This window comes from Thalassophryne amazonica, chromosome 7, assembly GCF_902500255.1.
Source record: "Thalassophryne amazonica chromosome 7, fThaAma1.1, whole genome shotgun sequence".
Lineage (NCBI taxonomy): Eukaryota > Metazoa > Chordata > Actinopteri > Batrachoidiformes > Batrachoididae > Thalassophryne > Thalassophryne amazonica.
This window is the reverse complement of record NC_047109.1, coordinates 68445845-68459625: the sequence shown is the minus strand read 5'-3', so window position 1 is coordinate 68459625 and position 13781 is coordinate 68445845. Positions and strand designations below refer to the sequence as shown.

General features: G+C 38.7%; 1 protein-coding gene across 2 annotated transcripts; it reads right to left on the bottom strand.

The window, feature by feature from the left end:
• Window positions 1–2488: 2488 nt before the first annotated feature.
• Window positions 2489–13320, bottom strand: isg20l2 (interferon stimulated exonuclease gene 20-like 2). Of its 2 annotated transcripts, none has more exons than XM_034174384.1 (5): window positions 13194–13320; window positions 11633–11832; window positions 5785–6542; window positions 3193–3397; window positions 2489–3098 (listed from the first exon to the last, which is right to left on the bottom strand). In XM_034174384.1, the coding sequence occupies exons 3-5, from the start codon at window positions 6286–6288 to the stop codon at window positions 3061–3063; spliced, it is 747 nt and encodes a 248-aa protein (XP_034030275.1). In that variant the 5' UTR covers window positions 6289–6542; window positions 11633–11832; window positions 13194–13320; the 3' UTR covers window positions 2489–3060. The 2 variants fall into 2 exon arrangements, with proteins under 2 accessions (XP_034030275.1, XP_034030274.1); XM_034174383.1 differs by having other exon boundaries at window positions 3197–3397.
• Between the last annotated feature and the right edge of the window lie 461 nt (window positions 13321–13781).

Sequence of the window (13781 nt, the reverse complement as noted above, 5' to 3'; positions counted from 1 at the left end):
AAAATAAAAATTACATTATCTACCATTATTGTTTATCAATTAAAAAAAAAAAAGACGCTGGTTTCAACCAGCAGTAATCTGCTTCCAGCGATGTGAAGTCTTTGGTTTTGCAGCAATATGGAAAATGTTTTGCTTCAGAGACAAGTATGCAGAGTAATACTAACCCACCACATGCTGTGTTCTGTAAATGACCTGCACATGTAAGTTTAACAGGTAATCTGCAACGTCGACAAATTCCTGATGGGTCAACAGAGCAAGTTAATAAAAATCGACTTATGTCCTGTGGCTGGTGTCGGGCTATGAAAAGTGGACTGTGTATGATTTGTCAAGAAAATATGTACTCTTTAATCTCAGGGTATTTACATGAAAATTGGGTTAATTTTGCAGGAATTACAGCAGTGAAGGTGACACGTAAAACACAACGGGCAACATCACAGAGCTGACATGGTTCTTTTTGCACACATAAACACACACCCTTCTATCAAAAGAGCAAGAATAACTTTGTATACTAACTTCATCAGCACTTTTTATTAGTTTGTTTAATTGCAGGTGTTTTTTTTAAACCATCCAGCTGCTTTTCTTTTGTCTGTGATTCTAGAACAAAGGCCACCAAATAATAGATTTCCTTTTCTCCGCATTGCTGATCACACTCAATTTCATATTTCGTAAATCTTTTTGTGGGGGGTGAAATACAGATGTGTAATCTTGCTCAAAATAAAACCCATCACTATACTGCTTAAACCAGGGGTGGCCAAGTTTGGTCCTCGAGAGCCACATTCCTGACACTCTTAGTTGTCTCCCTGCTCCAACACACCTGAATCCAATGAAAGGTTCATTAAAAGTCTGCTAACGAGTCTTTCATTGGATTCAGATGTGTTGGAGCAGGGAGACAACTAAGAGTGTCAGGAATGTGGCTCTCGAGACCGAACTTGGCCACCCCTGGCTTAAACATAAGCAACTTAATCCATTTTTTAAAATTTCCTTTATGCCTGAATGGGATTAATATTGTTCTGTGACTTTTCACTGGAAAAATGTATAAATAAACAAATGTACAGTGATTTTTTTTTAATTTTCAAAATTGTTTCCTGCCATGCTCTTAACCAATTTTAATTTTCAAATTATTTCAGTTTGTGAAAAACAGAACCTTGAGGAAATTCTAGATGACAAAAATTGCAATTTAATGTTTACACTAGCTGCTGCAGTTCCTGATGGCTGCTTTACATGAAACCATATCAGTGACTTTACCTACTGTGACAGAAAAAAATGGCATGGTTGAAAAAAAAAAAGTGAGTTAAAACTGAAAAAGACAAACATAAAATGTTCATTTATCTCACACACACACCTACCCATGACTGGTATTACATTTCTCTGTGTCCCCTATTTCAATAGTAAAGCTTTGGAATGACAGGGCCAATTCATGTTTTTGCTATACAATGAAGATTGGTGGGTTTGAGATCAAATATGAAACTGAATATGTAAAGACGGCATAAAATGTCACCTAGCTAATTCCTGGTATTGACAGTAGGGAGTGTATCTGGTGCTTGTATTGTGTGAGACTGTAAAGCCCAGAGACATTCTTGTAATTTTGGCCATACAATGGGAATTAAATAACTAAAATCATGACATTATCAGGGCCAACTGTGGCTCAGATGGTTGTTCATTAAGTAATTTGTTGTAGGTTTGAAAGCTGACCAGCCCTGTGGATGGCTGCACATAGACAACTCCAAGCTGCTTCCAGATGCAAACTCAATAAAGCCAGGTAGGCTGAGTGTAAGAGCGGGGAATCTGGCTGTGAAAATCAAGAGGAAATGGATATGACAGCAGTAACAACAAACTACATCATTATAATCAGACTGTTTTTTATCTCATATATCAGATTAATACAGTCAAAACTGGAGATTTGATGAAAAAAACAAAGAAGAAAGAAGCTAAAAATGCTGTAAAAAATTGCATCAGATTTTGTGAACTAAAAAGAAGAACTCAAACAGAGACAGATGTTAATGTCAGTAGTTGTGACAGGCAAAAATTTTATATAAAATGTAAAGTCTGAGTAGGACCCAGCTTTAAATGTACTGGAAAAAAGGAACTGCACTTTGTAATTAAAGTACTTCCATGAGGTCTGGCAGCTCTGTCCGATGACTAATTTAAAGACATTATTTCATCGATGAAATAATTGTTCATATTTGCATGCTTTCCCATTTATAACCAATTTCACAAAACACCCATTTGAGTCTGGTCTGCTTGAGGTTTCTTCCTCAAATCCTCAGAGGGAGTTTTTCCTGACCACTGTTGCCTGTGTGCTTGCTCTAGGGGCTGGTAAGGTTAGACCTTACTTGTGTGAAGTGCCTTGCGGCAGCTTTGTTGTGATTTGGTGCGATATAAAATGTAATAAATTGAAATATGTTACGGAAAAAGAAACCAATTCTTTTTATTATCTCTGCCATCTGCACATTAATAAATTACTACAAGGAGACAAAGGATTTTTTTGATATTGGAATTAAGATTTCAAAGATTAAATTTTGTACAAAATATAATATAATGTACTTTGACGTACCATTCAAATATATTTTTGGCCCGTGGCCCTCCACCCAGATTAATTTTTGGTCCTATATTGCAAAGTATTCGGGCACCCCTGCTTTAGACCAGTTTTTAATGATGCACTTCCATTTTTGGAATTTGGTTTTTACTGCCCCCAAGTGGCAAGAGCACCATTTAACTATAATACAAATCCTGAGAAACGCTATAACTTTTTAAAATCAAAATCACGTCAAAGTAGTTGACTCAACACTTACATCTTTACCCACATTATGAGTTTTCAGATTCTAATCAGTGCAGTTTACACTGAATCACCATGTTAGAATAAAATGCAAATGTCACAGGAGAAAGGGTTGTTCCTGTCACCACGAGTCCAGCTAAACAACATCCCTGACAGGCAAGCATGTCAGTCTCAATTTTACTTCCGTGCTATCTCCCCAAACTTGACACTAGCTGGTCTGTGATTTGGAGGCCAGCGTCCTCTCCCACTCCTCCTCAACCACTTTGTAAAGTTCCATGGTAGCTTTAGCATCCTCCACAGAAGAGTGACCAAACTTCCCAATCTGTGGACAGAGGAGCAAAGTTAACCATCACTTCAGACATTCCTTTCGAAAGCTATGGTCTGACCATGCACTCATCACGGCTAGATGACTTCACCTACTTGGATGTCCAGATTTAAGACGGCCTTGGCAAGCCTCTTCAGTGATACGCATTCTTTCTCGGCAAAGCCGGCCTTCTGGTTGAGCAGAGGGATTCGGGAGGTGTCTCTGGTCAAGGCAGGAGGGTGGTAGTAAGCAAGAACCTTGAAGTCATTGTGGATGGCGTGACCAATCACTACTTTCCCGTTGAGCAGCTTCAAGATCTAACAACACACATTTGATGTCACACACTGAACACATTAGAATTACTGTTCATGCCACATTCAAATTCTGAAGCTGAAAATTATCCCATTATTTGTAAATCTTGTGGCATTTTTCCATTAGCCCAGGAAGGCACTAAAATTAAATGGTACAATATTAACAATACCAAAATAAAAAAAAATTGTGGCTTTGATGATAAAAGTTAAGATATCTGTGCATTTAACTGTTTCATTCTTATTGCTTATATGAGTGGCTTTAAACCTAACTGTATTGCTGAAGTGCTCAATTAATTATTTCATTAACTGATATTAAAATTGCCATGAAGTATTTTGACAGCAATCATCATTTTGGCAAGATATCTATGGATATACCGCAACATTTTCAGTGGTTCCAGCCCTTGAAATGGGAAGTCTGATTCTTTTGTTTTACATCAAAGTAACTTGACAGGTTTTTTTTTGTCTCAAGAAAGTTGCAATGTGCATTATTTATTATTTTCTGAAATTTAACAGATGAAATGAGTAGTGGAATAATAAGTGACGTGATCCATCAATTACAACAATCTTTAGTTGTATACACATATAATAATAAAGGGGTCATAAACTGCAAAATTAACTTTACTTTTTTACCTTCGCCAAGGAGGTTATGTTTTCGGTCGCGTTTGTTTGTTTGTCTGTCAGCAGGATAACTCAAAAAGTTTTGAACGGATTTTGATGAAATTTTGTGGAGTGGTTGGAAATGACAAGAGGAACAAGTGATTAAATTGTAGTGGTGATGCGCATTACGATCCCTATCCCGTTGCTATCGCGTTAGCATGTCTATGGCATTTTCAATGTTAAAAGTTAGCATTAAGCAGTTGCAGCTGTCATCACATTCGGGTGCATTTGTTTTCAAATTGTAATATTTCTTCAATTTATTTTTGTTGAAATTTTGTGGAGTGGTTGGAAATGACAAGAGGAAGAAGTGATTAAATTGTAGTGGTGATCCGGATTATGATCCGTATCCCGATGCTATCGCGTTAGCATGTCTATGGCATTTTCAATGTTAAAAGTTAGCATTAAGCAGTTGCAGCTGTCATCACGTTCGGGTGCATTTGTTGTCAAATTGTAAAATTTCTTAAATTTATTTTTGTTTATATATTAATAATCTAATGATTATTATATACAATTTTAGAGAAAGAGACAAAAAGAAATAGATCAGTGTGCCAAGGAGGGAATCTCTTTAGGATCAGTGACCCTACGGCCTTGTTTAGAGAAGTGTTTCATGTTAAAAAATTCATATATTTGCAGTTTAGTTGAATAATAAATTTTATTTTGTCTCTTATCTGTTTTTGTCTATAAGCACATGCAATATCAATATCAGTGCTCAGATGACAGTAGCTTCTGGGAAAGGTGCAAGTTGCAATGAACTGTGATGGCAAGCGCTAAGGATACATGCTATCCAGTCACAGCAGATGAAACTTTTTTTACTACTGAGCAAACATCATTAGACTTTTTTAGGTTCAATGATTCCACGACGTGTAGATGTTATGGCGTCAGTGACCCCATGGCCTTGGCGGAGGTTTGCACTCTCTGAGTGCTTCTAGTATTATAATTGGTTTGGTATCATGTTAAATATCCTAAAAGGTCCACAATTCTAAGACTGAATACAAACATTCTCCAGCTATATAGTGGTGCAGCTATGTATTGAAACCACCAAATTATATATATATATATATATATATATATATATATATATATATATATATATATATATATAAAACAATGTCAGTGCAAAATCTGGTGCTTTATACCATAAAACACATAACTGCCATGATATTTTACACAATTCTGCCCCCCTCACCCCCAATAAGCAAACTGTAGGTTTAAAAATGACACATTTTCGAGTTCCATTTCATGTCAATAAAGTCTGTATCAGGAGTAAACATGTCCAGTGAACCAGTTTGCACACTGTGACATGCCCACAGTGTGGGAAACATTCTCTCAGAAGGTAGGTGGGCATGATGAGCTGCATCTTCTTTTTATTGATACCCGAGGCCAAAATATGGCCATGGGGTATTGCGAAGATTTTGCGTCTGTCTGTCTGTGCTCAGCATAAGTGCAGTCATATTACTGCCAGGGTCTTCAAATTCACAGGGAACATTCTTAGGACACAGACCCTGGACAAGTTCAAAGATGGCTAACCTTGACCTATTTTAAGAGGTCAAAAGTTCACATTCTGTTTCCTATTTTTTTTTTGCTCATACGGCCGAGGGTATTTTAACATTGACATGAACAGATTGTGTCTAACATAAAAGTATTTCTTTCTTCAAAATACATAGTCTTTGTCCATGAGCTATTATTGCCTGTGGTAATTATCTGATTTGAAATTGCTTTGATGTAGATGGTCTCACTTCTTTTCTAGCTTCAGAGTACGGCGTGGCCCTGATGAGGTCTCTGCGTCGGATGCCACTCCACCGGGTGCGGTAATTAGTAACAGGCACAGAGGGATTGATGAACTTGTCATAAATCACATCTCCTTCATGAGACACTATACTGCAGCGTGCAAGCTGGCTGATACATCCGTTTGGGCCTGATCCCACCATCTCACAATCAATAGCGAGGTATTTGGTAGGAACAGCAGCTGACTTTTGCCCAGCTGGCAGTGTGGCAGTCAGTTTATGGCTGTGTGGCACCAAGGGGCTGGAGGAGGCGAGAAGGGTTGTTGGTTTGACGTGTAAAGGTTGTTTTGGCTTGTTAACAGGAGTAAGGCTGCTTGTGGAAGATGAAGACTCTGAACTACAGCGTACAGCTGGACTGAACACACAAGGCAACTGATGGCTTTGTTTACAAGTTGAAGATGGCAGGTGCAGTAGTCCATTTTGACATGAGGTTTGGAAATGCTTGGACTCTGTCATAGTGTGAGTGTATTTACGATAATGCTTCAGGTAGCCCCTCCAACTGTTGACAAAGTCCCTCTTTTATTTATTTCAGTTCCTGATAGGAATTTGTGAATGTGAATTCATCTAAATTGTCATGACCAGTAAGTTAATGTCTAACATGGTTGCCACAATGTTTTCTCGGTCATCTTCCACAAATATTTGTGCAGAATTCCTTGTTTTCACAGCCTCAGCGGGTCTTCATCCTTCTTTGATAAATGTGCCTCATCACCCTGTAAAAAACAAAACACTATCAAACTCTGATTTGCACATAAAATAGTGTGAACTAATTATTATGACTTGGTTTAACACTGTGTACTGTGTAGCGTGTTTTAGCCTTGCGGGTGGTATGCACTAACAAATTCCACTAGTATAAAAAACAAACAACCAACCAACAACAACGGACCATTTACGCAAGAAGGTGACTTCATTTAGGAGACAAGCTGATTAAATATCATCTTACATAATCACTAATTTTCTTTCTCAAATATTTAGACATGGAGGCAGTAACTACAGTTCATCTATTTGAAGGAGAACATGCTGTTTCTGATAATGTAGTTTTTAGTTTCAGAAAATAATCCATTTTTCAAGAAATGTGTTTTTAGGGGAATAATAAGTTTATAAATTTAAAATTAAGGACTTTTTTCATGAGTAGCTTTATTTCCAAAGTTACATTTAATATTGAACATAATCCTGCATCATAGGTTGCAGGACCCAAAAAAATAAATATAGTTGCTGAATAGAATTCAAACTAAATGATGGCCCTGTAATAATAATTTTAAAATTCGAATTTGGAATTGCTGACATTGTATCAAAGAGATGCTGTCAGGCCCATATTGAATCAGCATCTTGATATGCCACACCTCTGAGGTGAGATGGATTATCTCGGCAAAGTCTAACACAGATTTAGACAGATTTGTGAACAATATTTGAGAGAAATAGATCTTTTGACTATACAGAAAATGTTTTAAAGCTTTGAGTTCAGCTCGTGAGAAATGGGAACAAAAACAAGTGTTGCATTTATATTTTTGTTCAGTGTATATATATATATATATATATATATATATATATATATATATATATATATAGTACATCAAAAGAAATTCCTCACATATCTCTTGATGTCTGAAAACAACTATAACTATGTATGAATAACACTTAAAATCCCAAGGAAGTCAACATTCTCCATGCACACAGTCTGAAATACTGCCGAGTACTGCTGTAAAATGTTGTAAATTGCTTTATTAACTGTGGCGTTTGAGTCCCAGATTAGTACTGGCTTCACTGCCCCTTTTAATCAGCTTGTGTGAAAGCTTTACTCTATATTTGTATCTTTCCCAAATAATTGATTTATGAATTTTCAGATGCATGCCAAATAATTATGGCTGCTACCCCTTATGTAATATGATATTACTGTACCAGTAAAAAGTCAATCAAACATGAATACTGATCCAAAATTAAATTAATGTTCAAAGTCGGATGACTAAAGGACCATCATAACACTTCTGAATTTCAGATTACAATCGTTCTCAAAAAGACTGCATAAAGTTTTTTTTTTCTTTCATATGGGTCAGGTACATAAGAAGATGTAGTATCTTTTCCATGAGAAAAATGTTCACAGTTTATTTGAATGTTAGATTTAGTTCATTTTGATGCACAGCTGGACCACATGTGAAATATTTTGGAACAAAGAGCTGCATTTTATTTCTTTGAAAATTCAAACAAACAAACAGACTTTTTAATTACTCATTTTATAATTCCAATATGAAATAATTTGAAATGTAATCTAATGTCTGCCCTGTACACCTACGACCTGCTCTCCAACCCACCGCATTCTAAAATATGCAGATGATACCCAGTGGTTAGACTCATCTATGACGGGGACGAGACAACGTTCAGGGCTGAACGTTTATAAGACAGAAGAACTCATCATTGACCTCAGGAAGAACAGACAGGACCACTCACCCCTCCTCATCAATGGAGAACAGATGTAAACTGTCACCACCTTCAGATTTCTGGGCACCCACATCTCTGCAGACCACATTTGTACCTCCAACATCAGGGATCTGGTTAAGAAGGACCAACAGCGGCTATACTTCCTGCATGTCCTCAGGAAGAACGACCTAGAAACGAAGCTGCTGCTGGCCTTCTATCACTCCTCGGTGGAGAGCGTACTGGCATACTGTCTGGGTGTGTGGTACGCAGGCTCCACAGCCGAGGACAGAAAGCCGGTGCAGAAGGTAATTTACATTGCCCTAAAGATCATCAGCTACTCTGCCCAGCCTGGAAAACATCGCCACATCCTGCTGCCTTATGAAAACCAAGGCCATCACAGAGACCCCTCACAACCTGCCCACCCCATTTGACTTGTTGACCTAAAGGAGGTGTTACAGGTCAACAAAGTCCCACACCAGCAGGGTAGGAAACAGCTTCTTACCCTGGGCCATACATACTGTAAACACACTAACCCACAGAAATACTCCCATAAACAGCCCCCCGGACAACATCCAACCCAATCTACCTCCTCCACCCCCCACCCAGTATTCACAATCACTGCCCTAAATGTTTACAGTCACATTTTAAACTGCACTTTATTCATATGTTCTCATTCATTTATGTGTGTATACCTCCATATTTAAACAATTTTTTATGGTGTATAAGGTGTCTTGTTTCTTTTGTGGTGTACAATAGCTCTGCGGCAGCACCCACAATTTCATAGAACCCCCCCCCCCCATACAATGACAATAAAGACTATTCTATTCTACAACCCCTGGCAATAATTATGGAATCACCGGCCTCGGAGGATGTTCATTCAGTTGTTTAATTTTGTAGAAAAAAAGCAGATCACAGACATGACACAAAACTAAAGTCATTTCAAATGGCAACTTTCTGGCTTTAAGAAACACTATAAGAAATCAAGAAAAAAAAAATATGGAATCATTCAATTCTGAGGAATAAATTATGGAATCACCCTGTAAATTTTAATCCCCAAAACTAACACCTGCATCAAATCAGATCTGCTCGTTAGTCTGCATCTAAAAAGGAGTGATCACACCTTGGAGAGCTGTTGCACCAAGTGGACTGACATGAATCATGGCTCCAACACGAGAGATGTCAATTGAAACAAAGGAGAGGATTATCAAACTCTTAAAAGAGGGTAAATCATCATGCAATGTTGCAAAAGATGTTGGTTGTTCACAGTCAGCTGTGTCTAAACTCTAGACCAAATACAAACAACATGGGAAGGTTGGTAAAGTCAAACATACTGGTAGACCAAGGAAGACATCAAAGCATCAAGACAGAAAACTTAAAGCAATATGTCTCAAAAATTGAAAATGCACAACAAAACAAATGAGGAATGAATGGGAGGAAACTGGAGTCAACGTCTGTGACCGAACTGTAAGAAACCGCCTAAAGGAAATGGGATTTACATACAGAAAAGCTAAACGAAAGGCATCATTAACACCTAAACAGAAAAAAACAAGGTTACAATGGGCTAAGGAAAAGCAATTGTGGACTGTGGATGACTGGATGAAAGTCATATTCAGTGATGAATCTCGAATCTGCATTGGGCAAGGTGATGATGCTGGAACTTTTGTTTGGTGCCGTTCCAATGAGATTTATAAAGATGACTGCCTGAAGAGAACATGTAAATTTCCACAGTCATTGATGATATGGGGCTGCATGTCAGGTAAAGGCACTGGGGAGATGGCTGTCATTACATCATCAATAAATGCACAAGTTTACGTTGATATTTTGGACACTTTTCTTATCCCATCAATTGAAAGGATGTTTGGGGATGATGAAATCATTTTTCAAGATGATAATGCATCTTGCCATAGAGCAAAAACTGTGAAAACATTCCTTGCAAAAAGACACATAGGGTCAATGTCATGGCCTGCAAATAGTCCGGATCTTGAACCAATTGAAAATCTTTGGTGGAAGTTGAAGAAAATGGTCCATGACAAGGCTCCAACCTGCAAAGCTGATCTGGCAACAGCGATCAGAGAAAGTTGGCCATGCCTCAGAGACTGCAAACTGTTATAAAAGCCAGAGGTGGTGCAACAAAATACTAGTGATATGTTGGAGCGTTCTTTTGTTTTTCATGATTCCATAATTTTTTCCCCTCTGCTTGGTCTAAAAAAGTAACCGTTACTGACTGCCACAATTTTTTTTCCTGATTTCTTATAGTGTTTCTTAAAGCCAGAAAGTTGCCATTTGAAATGACTTTAGTTTTGTGTCATGTCTGTGATCTGCTTTTTTTCTACAAAATTAAACAACTGAATGAACATCCTCCGAGGCAGGTGATTCCATAATTATTGCCAGGGGCTGTATAAATCACTATTTGATTTTAATATTTTTTCTGCTTGTACATGCAGATGTATACTATATGTGAATAAACACTTGTGAGATTTAAGTGGAGACATGTTAAAAAAGGTTTTAAAATTTCAGTCACTACATAACCGGTGCAAAAGGCCCTCTTAAGGTAATGATGATATGTCTTTTAGGTAGCAGTAATTAATGATTAATGAGCGTGGGGGGTGGGGAGTGGCTGGAGGAATTTGCTTAAGACTGTCAAAATGAAATGCAACCCCCCTCCCCAAAAAAATCCTGTGCGTTGAAATCCAAGCACACCCGTCCATCACATGAATCATAATCAGCTCCCCCTCCCCGAAACGCAATGTTACCCTATCTTACATCTGCCCCAAATTTGATGTTTGAGGAAAATATACTCAAACAAATTTTTTTAGACTTTGAAAGCTTGTATCTGGTGAATTCTGGAGGGGTTTCAACTAAAATTTCTCCAGATTTTAAATTCACCCACCCTAAATTCTGTGAACTGAATGTTCCCCACAAATGTCATGATTTGAAATCAGAGTCCAAATCGCCCCGGCAAATAATGACCGCTCCCTTAGTGTCTTAAGCAGTTAAGCGATGATGCATTATTTGTAGACGCATCGCACCTTATGCTTTGTCAGTGGTCAAATGTGGATTTGGAAATGAGGTGACACTATATGGATGAAAATTAAACTAAACCTTAAACTATATATTTTTAAATATTTTAACCGCTAGAGGGCTACTAGTAGTGAATACACTAGTCCCCCTTGTGTTAACCCAATAGCATTTTGGAGCTGGCTTGGAGGCCTTGTTTATCAGTCGTTGCAGTATGTATACTCAAAGTTGTATTTGAAAATTAGATTTTGTATGCCAATGACACCAAAAGTTTTTTAACAGTATAACACAAGCATACTATCTATGGACAGTGTTAGAAGAACACTCAGCAGGATCAAAGCTTGCAAAGCTTCTGGTCCTGACAACATACCTGGCCGTGTTCTGAGGGACTGTGCGGGAGAACTAGCAGATGTCTTCACAGACATCTTTAACATCTCGCTGAGTCAGGGGGTTGTCTCCACATGTCTCAAAGCCACCACCATTATCCTGTTCCAAAGACGTCCTCACACTCCCGGCTCCCGCTCAAACAAGGATGCCATCGCCACCGTCCTCCACCCAGCCCATAGACATCTGGACAATAAAGACTCATATGTCAAAATGTTGTTCACTGACTTCAGCTCAGCAATCAACACAATCATTCCCCAACAGCGGATCATCAAACTGAACTTGGACTGAACACCTCACTGTGCAACTGGCTGCCGGACTTCCTGACAGGGAGACCACAGGCCGTGTGGGTCGGCATCAACACATCACCTTCTTGTCATCACCTTGAACACAGGGGCCCCTCAGGGATGTGTGCTGAGACCCTTCCTCTTCACCCTGTTGCCCACAACTGTACATCACTCCATAACACCAACCTCCTCATCAATTTTGCGGATGACATAACAGCGGTGGATCTCATCAGCAACAACGATGACACCAACTACAGGAACAAGGTGAACCACCTGACCTCATAGTGTGAGCACAACAATCTTTCCCTGAATGTGGAGACTGACTTCTTTCTCCTGACACCCTTCTCACAAACACTGAACATATCTACAAGGACTGCTTATGCACTACACGCACTTTAAATTAGTTTGAATAAACTCATCAATGTTGAATCACTGCTCAGTTTGCACAAGACATACTGCTACCACCAGATACCTCACTGACCACATTCTACTGTCTACCGTATTTATATATTCTACTGTTTTGTTTGTTTTACTCTGTATTTTTTGGGAGACCAAGAGTAACAGAGAGTCATTTCAGTTCTCAATATGTCTGTGTATGCCAGAGGTCTCAAACCGGTTCCAGAAAGGGCCGAGAGGGTGCATGCAGGTTTTCTGTGCAACCACCCACTCCAGCAGGTGATTTCACTGATTAACATCACTATGAGCAGGTGAAATCAGTTAATCAGTGAAATCACCTGCTGGAGTGGGTGCTTGCACAGAAACCTGCACCCTCTCGGCCCTTTCTGGAACTGGTTTGAGACCTCTAGTGTATGCATTGCAGAATTGACAAAGTTGACTTGACAACTACTGATTCTATGCCTCCTCTCGGTGTTTAGTCTCACCCCTTATTTCCATTGTGGCCATAAACTAACACACAGCAGTCAACAAAACAAGTCAACAAAATGACAATGTCCAGAACAACAAACACATAAATTGTTATTTTAGACTAACGCTACCCGGCACATATTACTAATCCAGATGAGGAAACACGTTCAATACACAGCTTGTCACACTGAGCAGTTAAATTAAAACTTCATAGCAAATAGACGTTTGAATGTATCGGAAGCTAATCAGCTAGCGTTAGCCCAACAATGACCAATATCCGCAGTACTCTGTCTTAACAGAAATCTCTGTTAAATTTAGCTTTGAAGACACAACTATTAATGGAGTATATCGGGAAAAATCTGACATTATCTTTCTAAAATAAAATTTTAAGCATACGTTTTCCTGGTCACAGCTCGCAATGGATGCGTTACCGACACTGTGAAGCAAAAGGTTCTAAAAACCTCCGGTGTCGAAGCAGTGTCGAAACGTGCGCCAGTTAGCTGAGACGTGGTGCTCTGGCGATTTGTCCTGCTACAGATTAAAAAAAGTTTTAATTCCAAATGAATAACTAGTTTGTTTTCGTTTTCGGGGGGGGGGGGTTAATAAACAATGACACGTACTGTCAAAGCATGGGGAGCATGATTTGATACGCTATTATATTTTTGTATGTGGTTGAAAAGGAGCGCACTGATCATGGCGCAAAGACACAAAATAGCGCACTGGTTTAAGCACAACCAGACAGAACAACGGTCTACGCAGTCGTCACGTGATCTGCACGTGATGGCCAAAAGATGTCGCAATCATGTTGTGTTTCAAAGCTGTTCAAACCAGCGAATCGTGCTCCAAAACAATTGGTTCAGTTTCAAATCTCATCGTCTTGTGTGTTAAACTTCCGGGTTATGTTGCCTTCCAGTTAAAGCGAACATTTCAATGCTTTTCTGACATCCGACTGCAGAGTGGATGGATTGCGTCCTATCAAAATTA

What these genes read in the sequence shown, in the direction of transcription:
- isg20l2 (XM_034174383.1), bottom strand. Translation starts at nt 6,288, where the DNA reads ATGACAGAGTCCAAGCATTTCCAAACCTCATGTCAAAATGGACTACTG. An exon ending in ACTCTGAAGCTAGAAAAGAA is followed by an intron (nt 3,398 to 5,784) that starts GTGAGACCATCT and finishes GTGTGTTGTTAG; the next exon opens with ATCTTGAAGCTGCTCAACGG. An exon ending in TCTTAAATCTGGACATCCAA is followed by an intron (nt 3,099 to 3,196) that starts GTAGGTGAAGTC and finishes CTCTGTCCACAG; the next exon opens with ATTGGGAAGTTTGGTCACTC.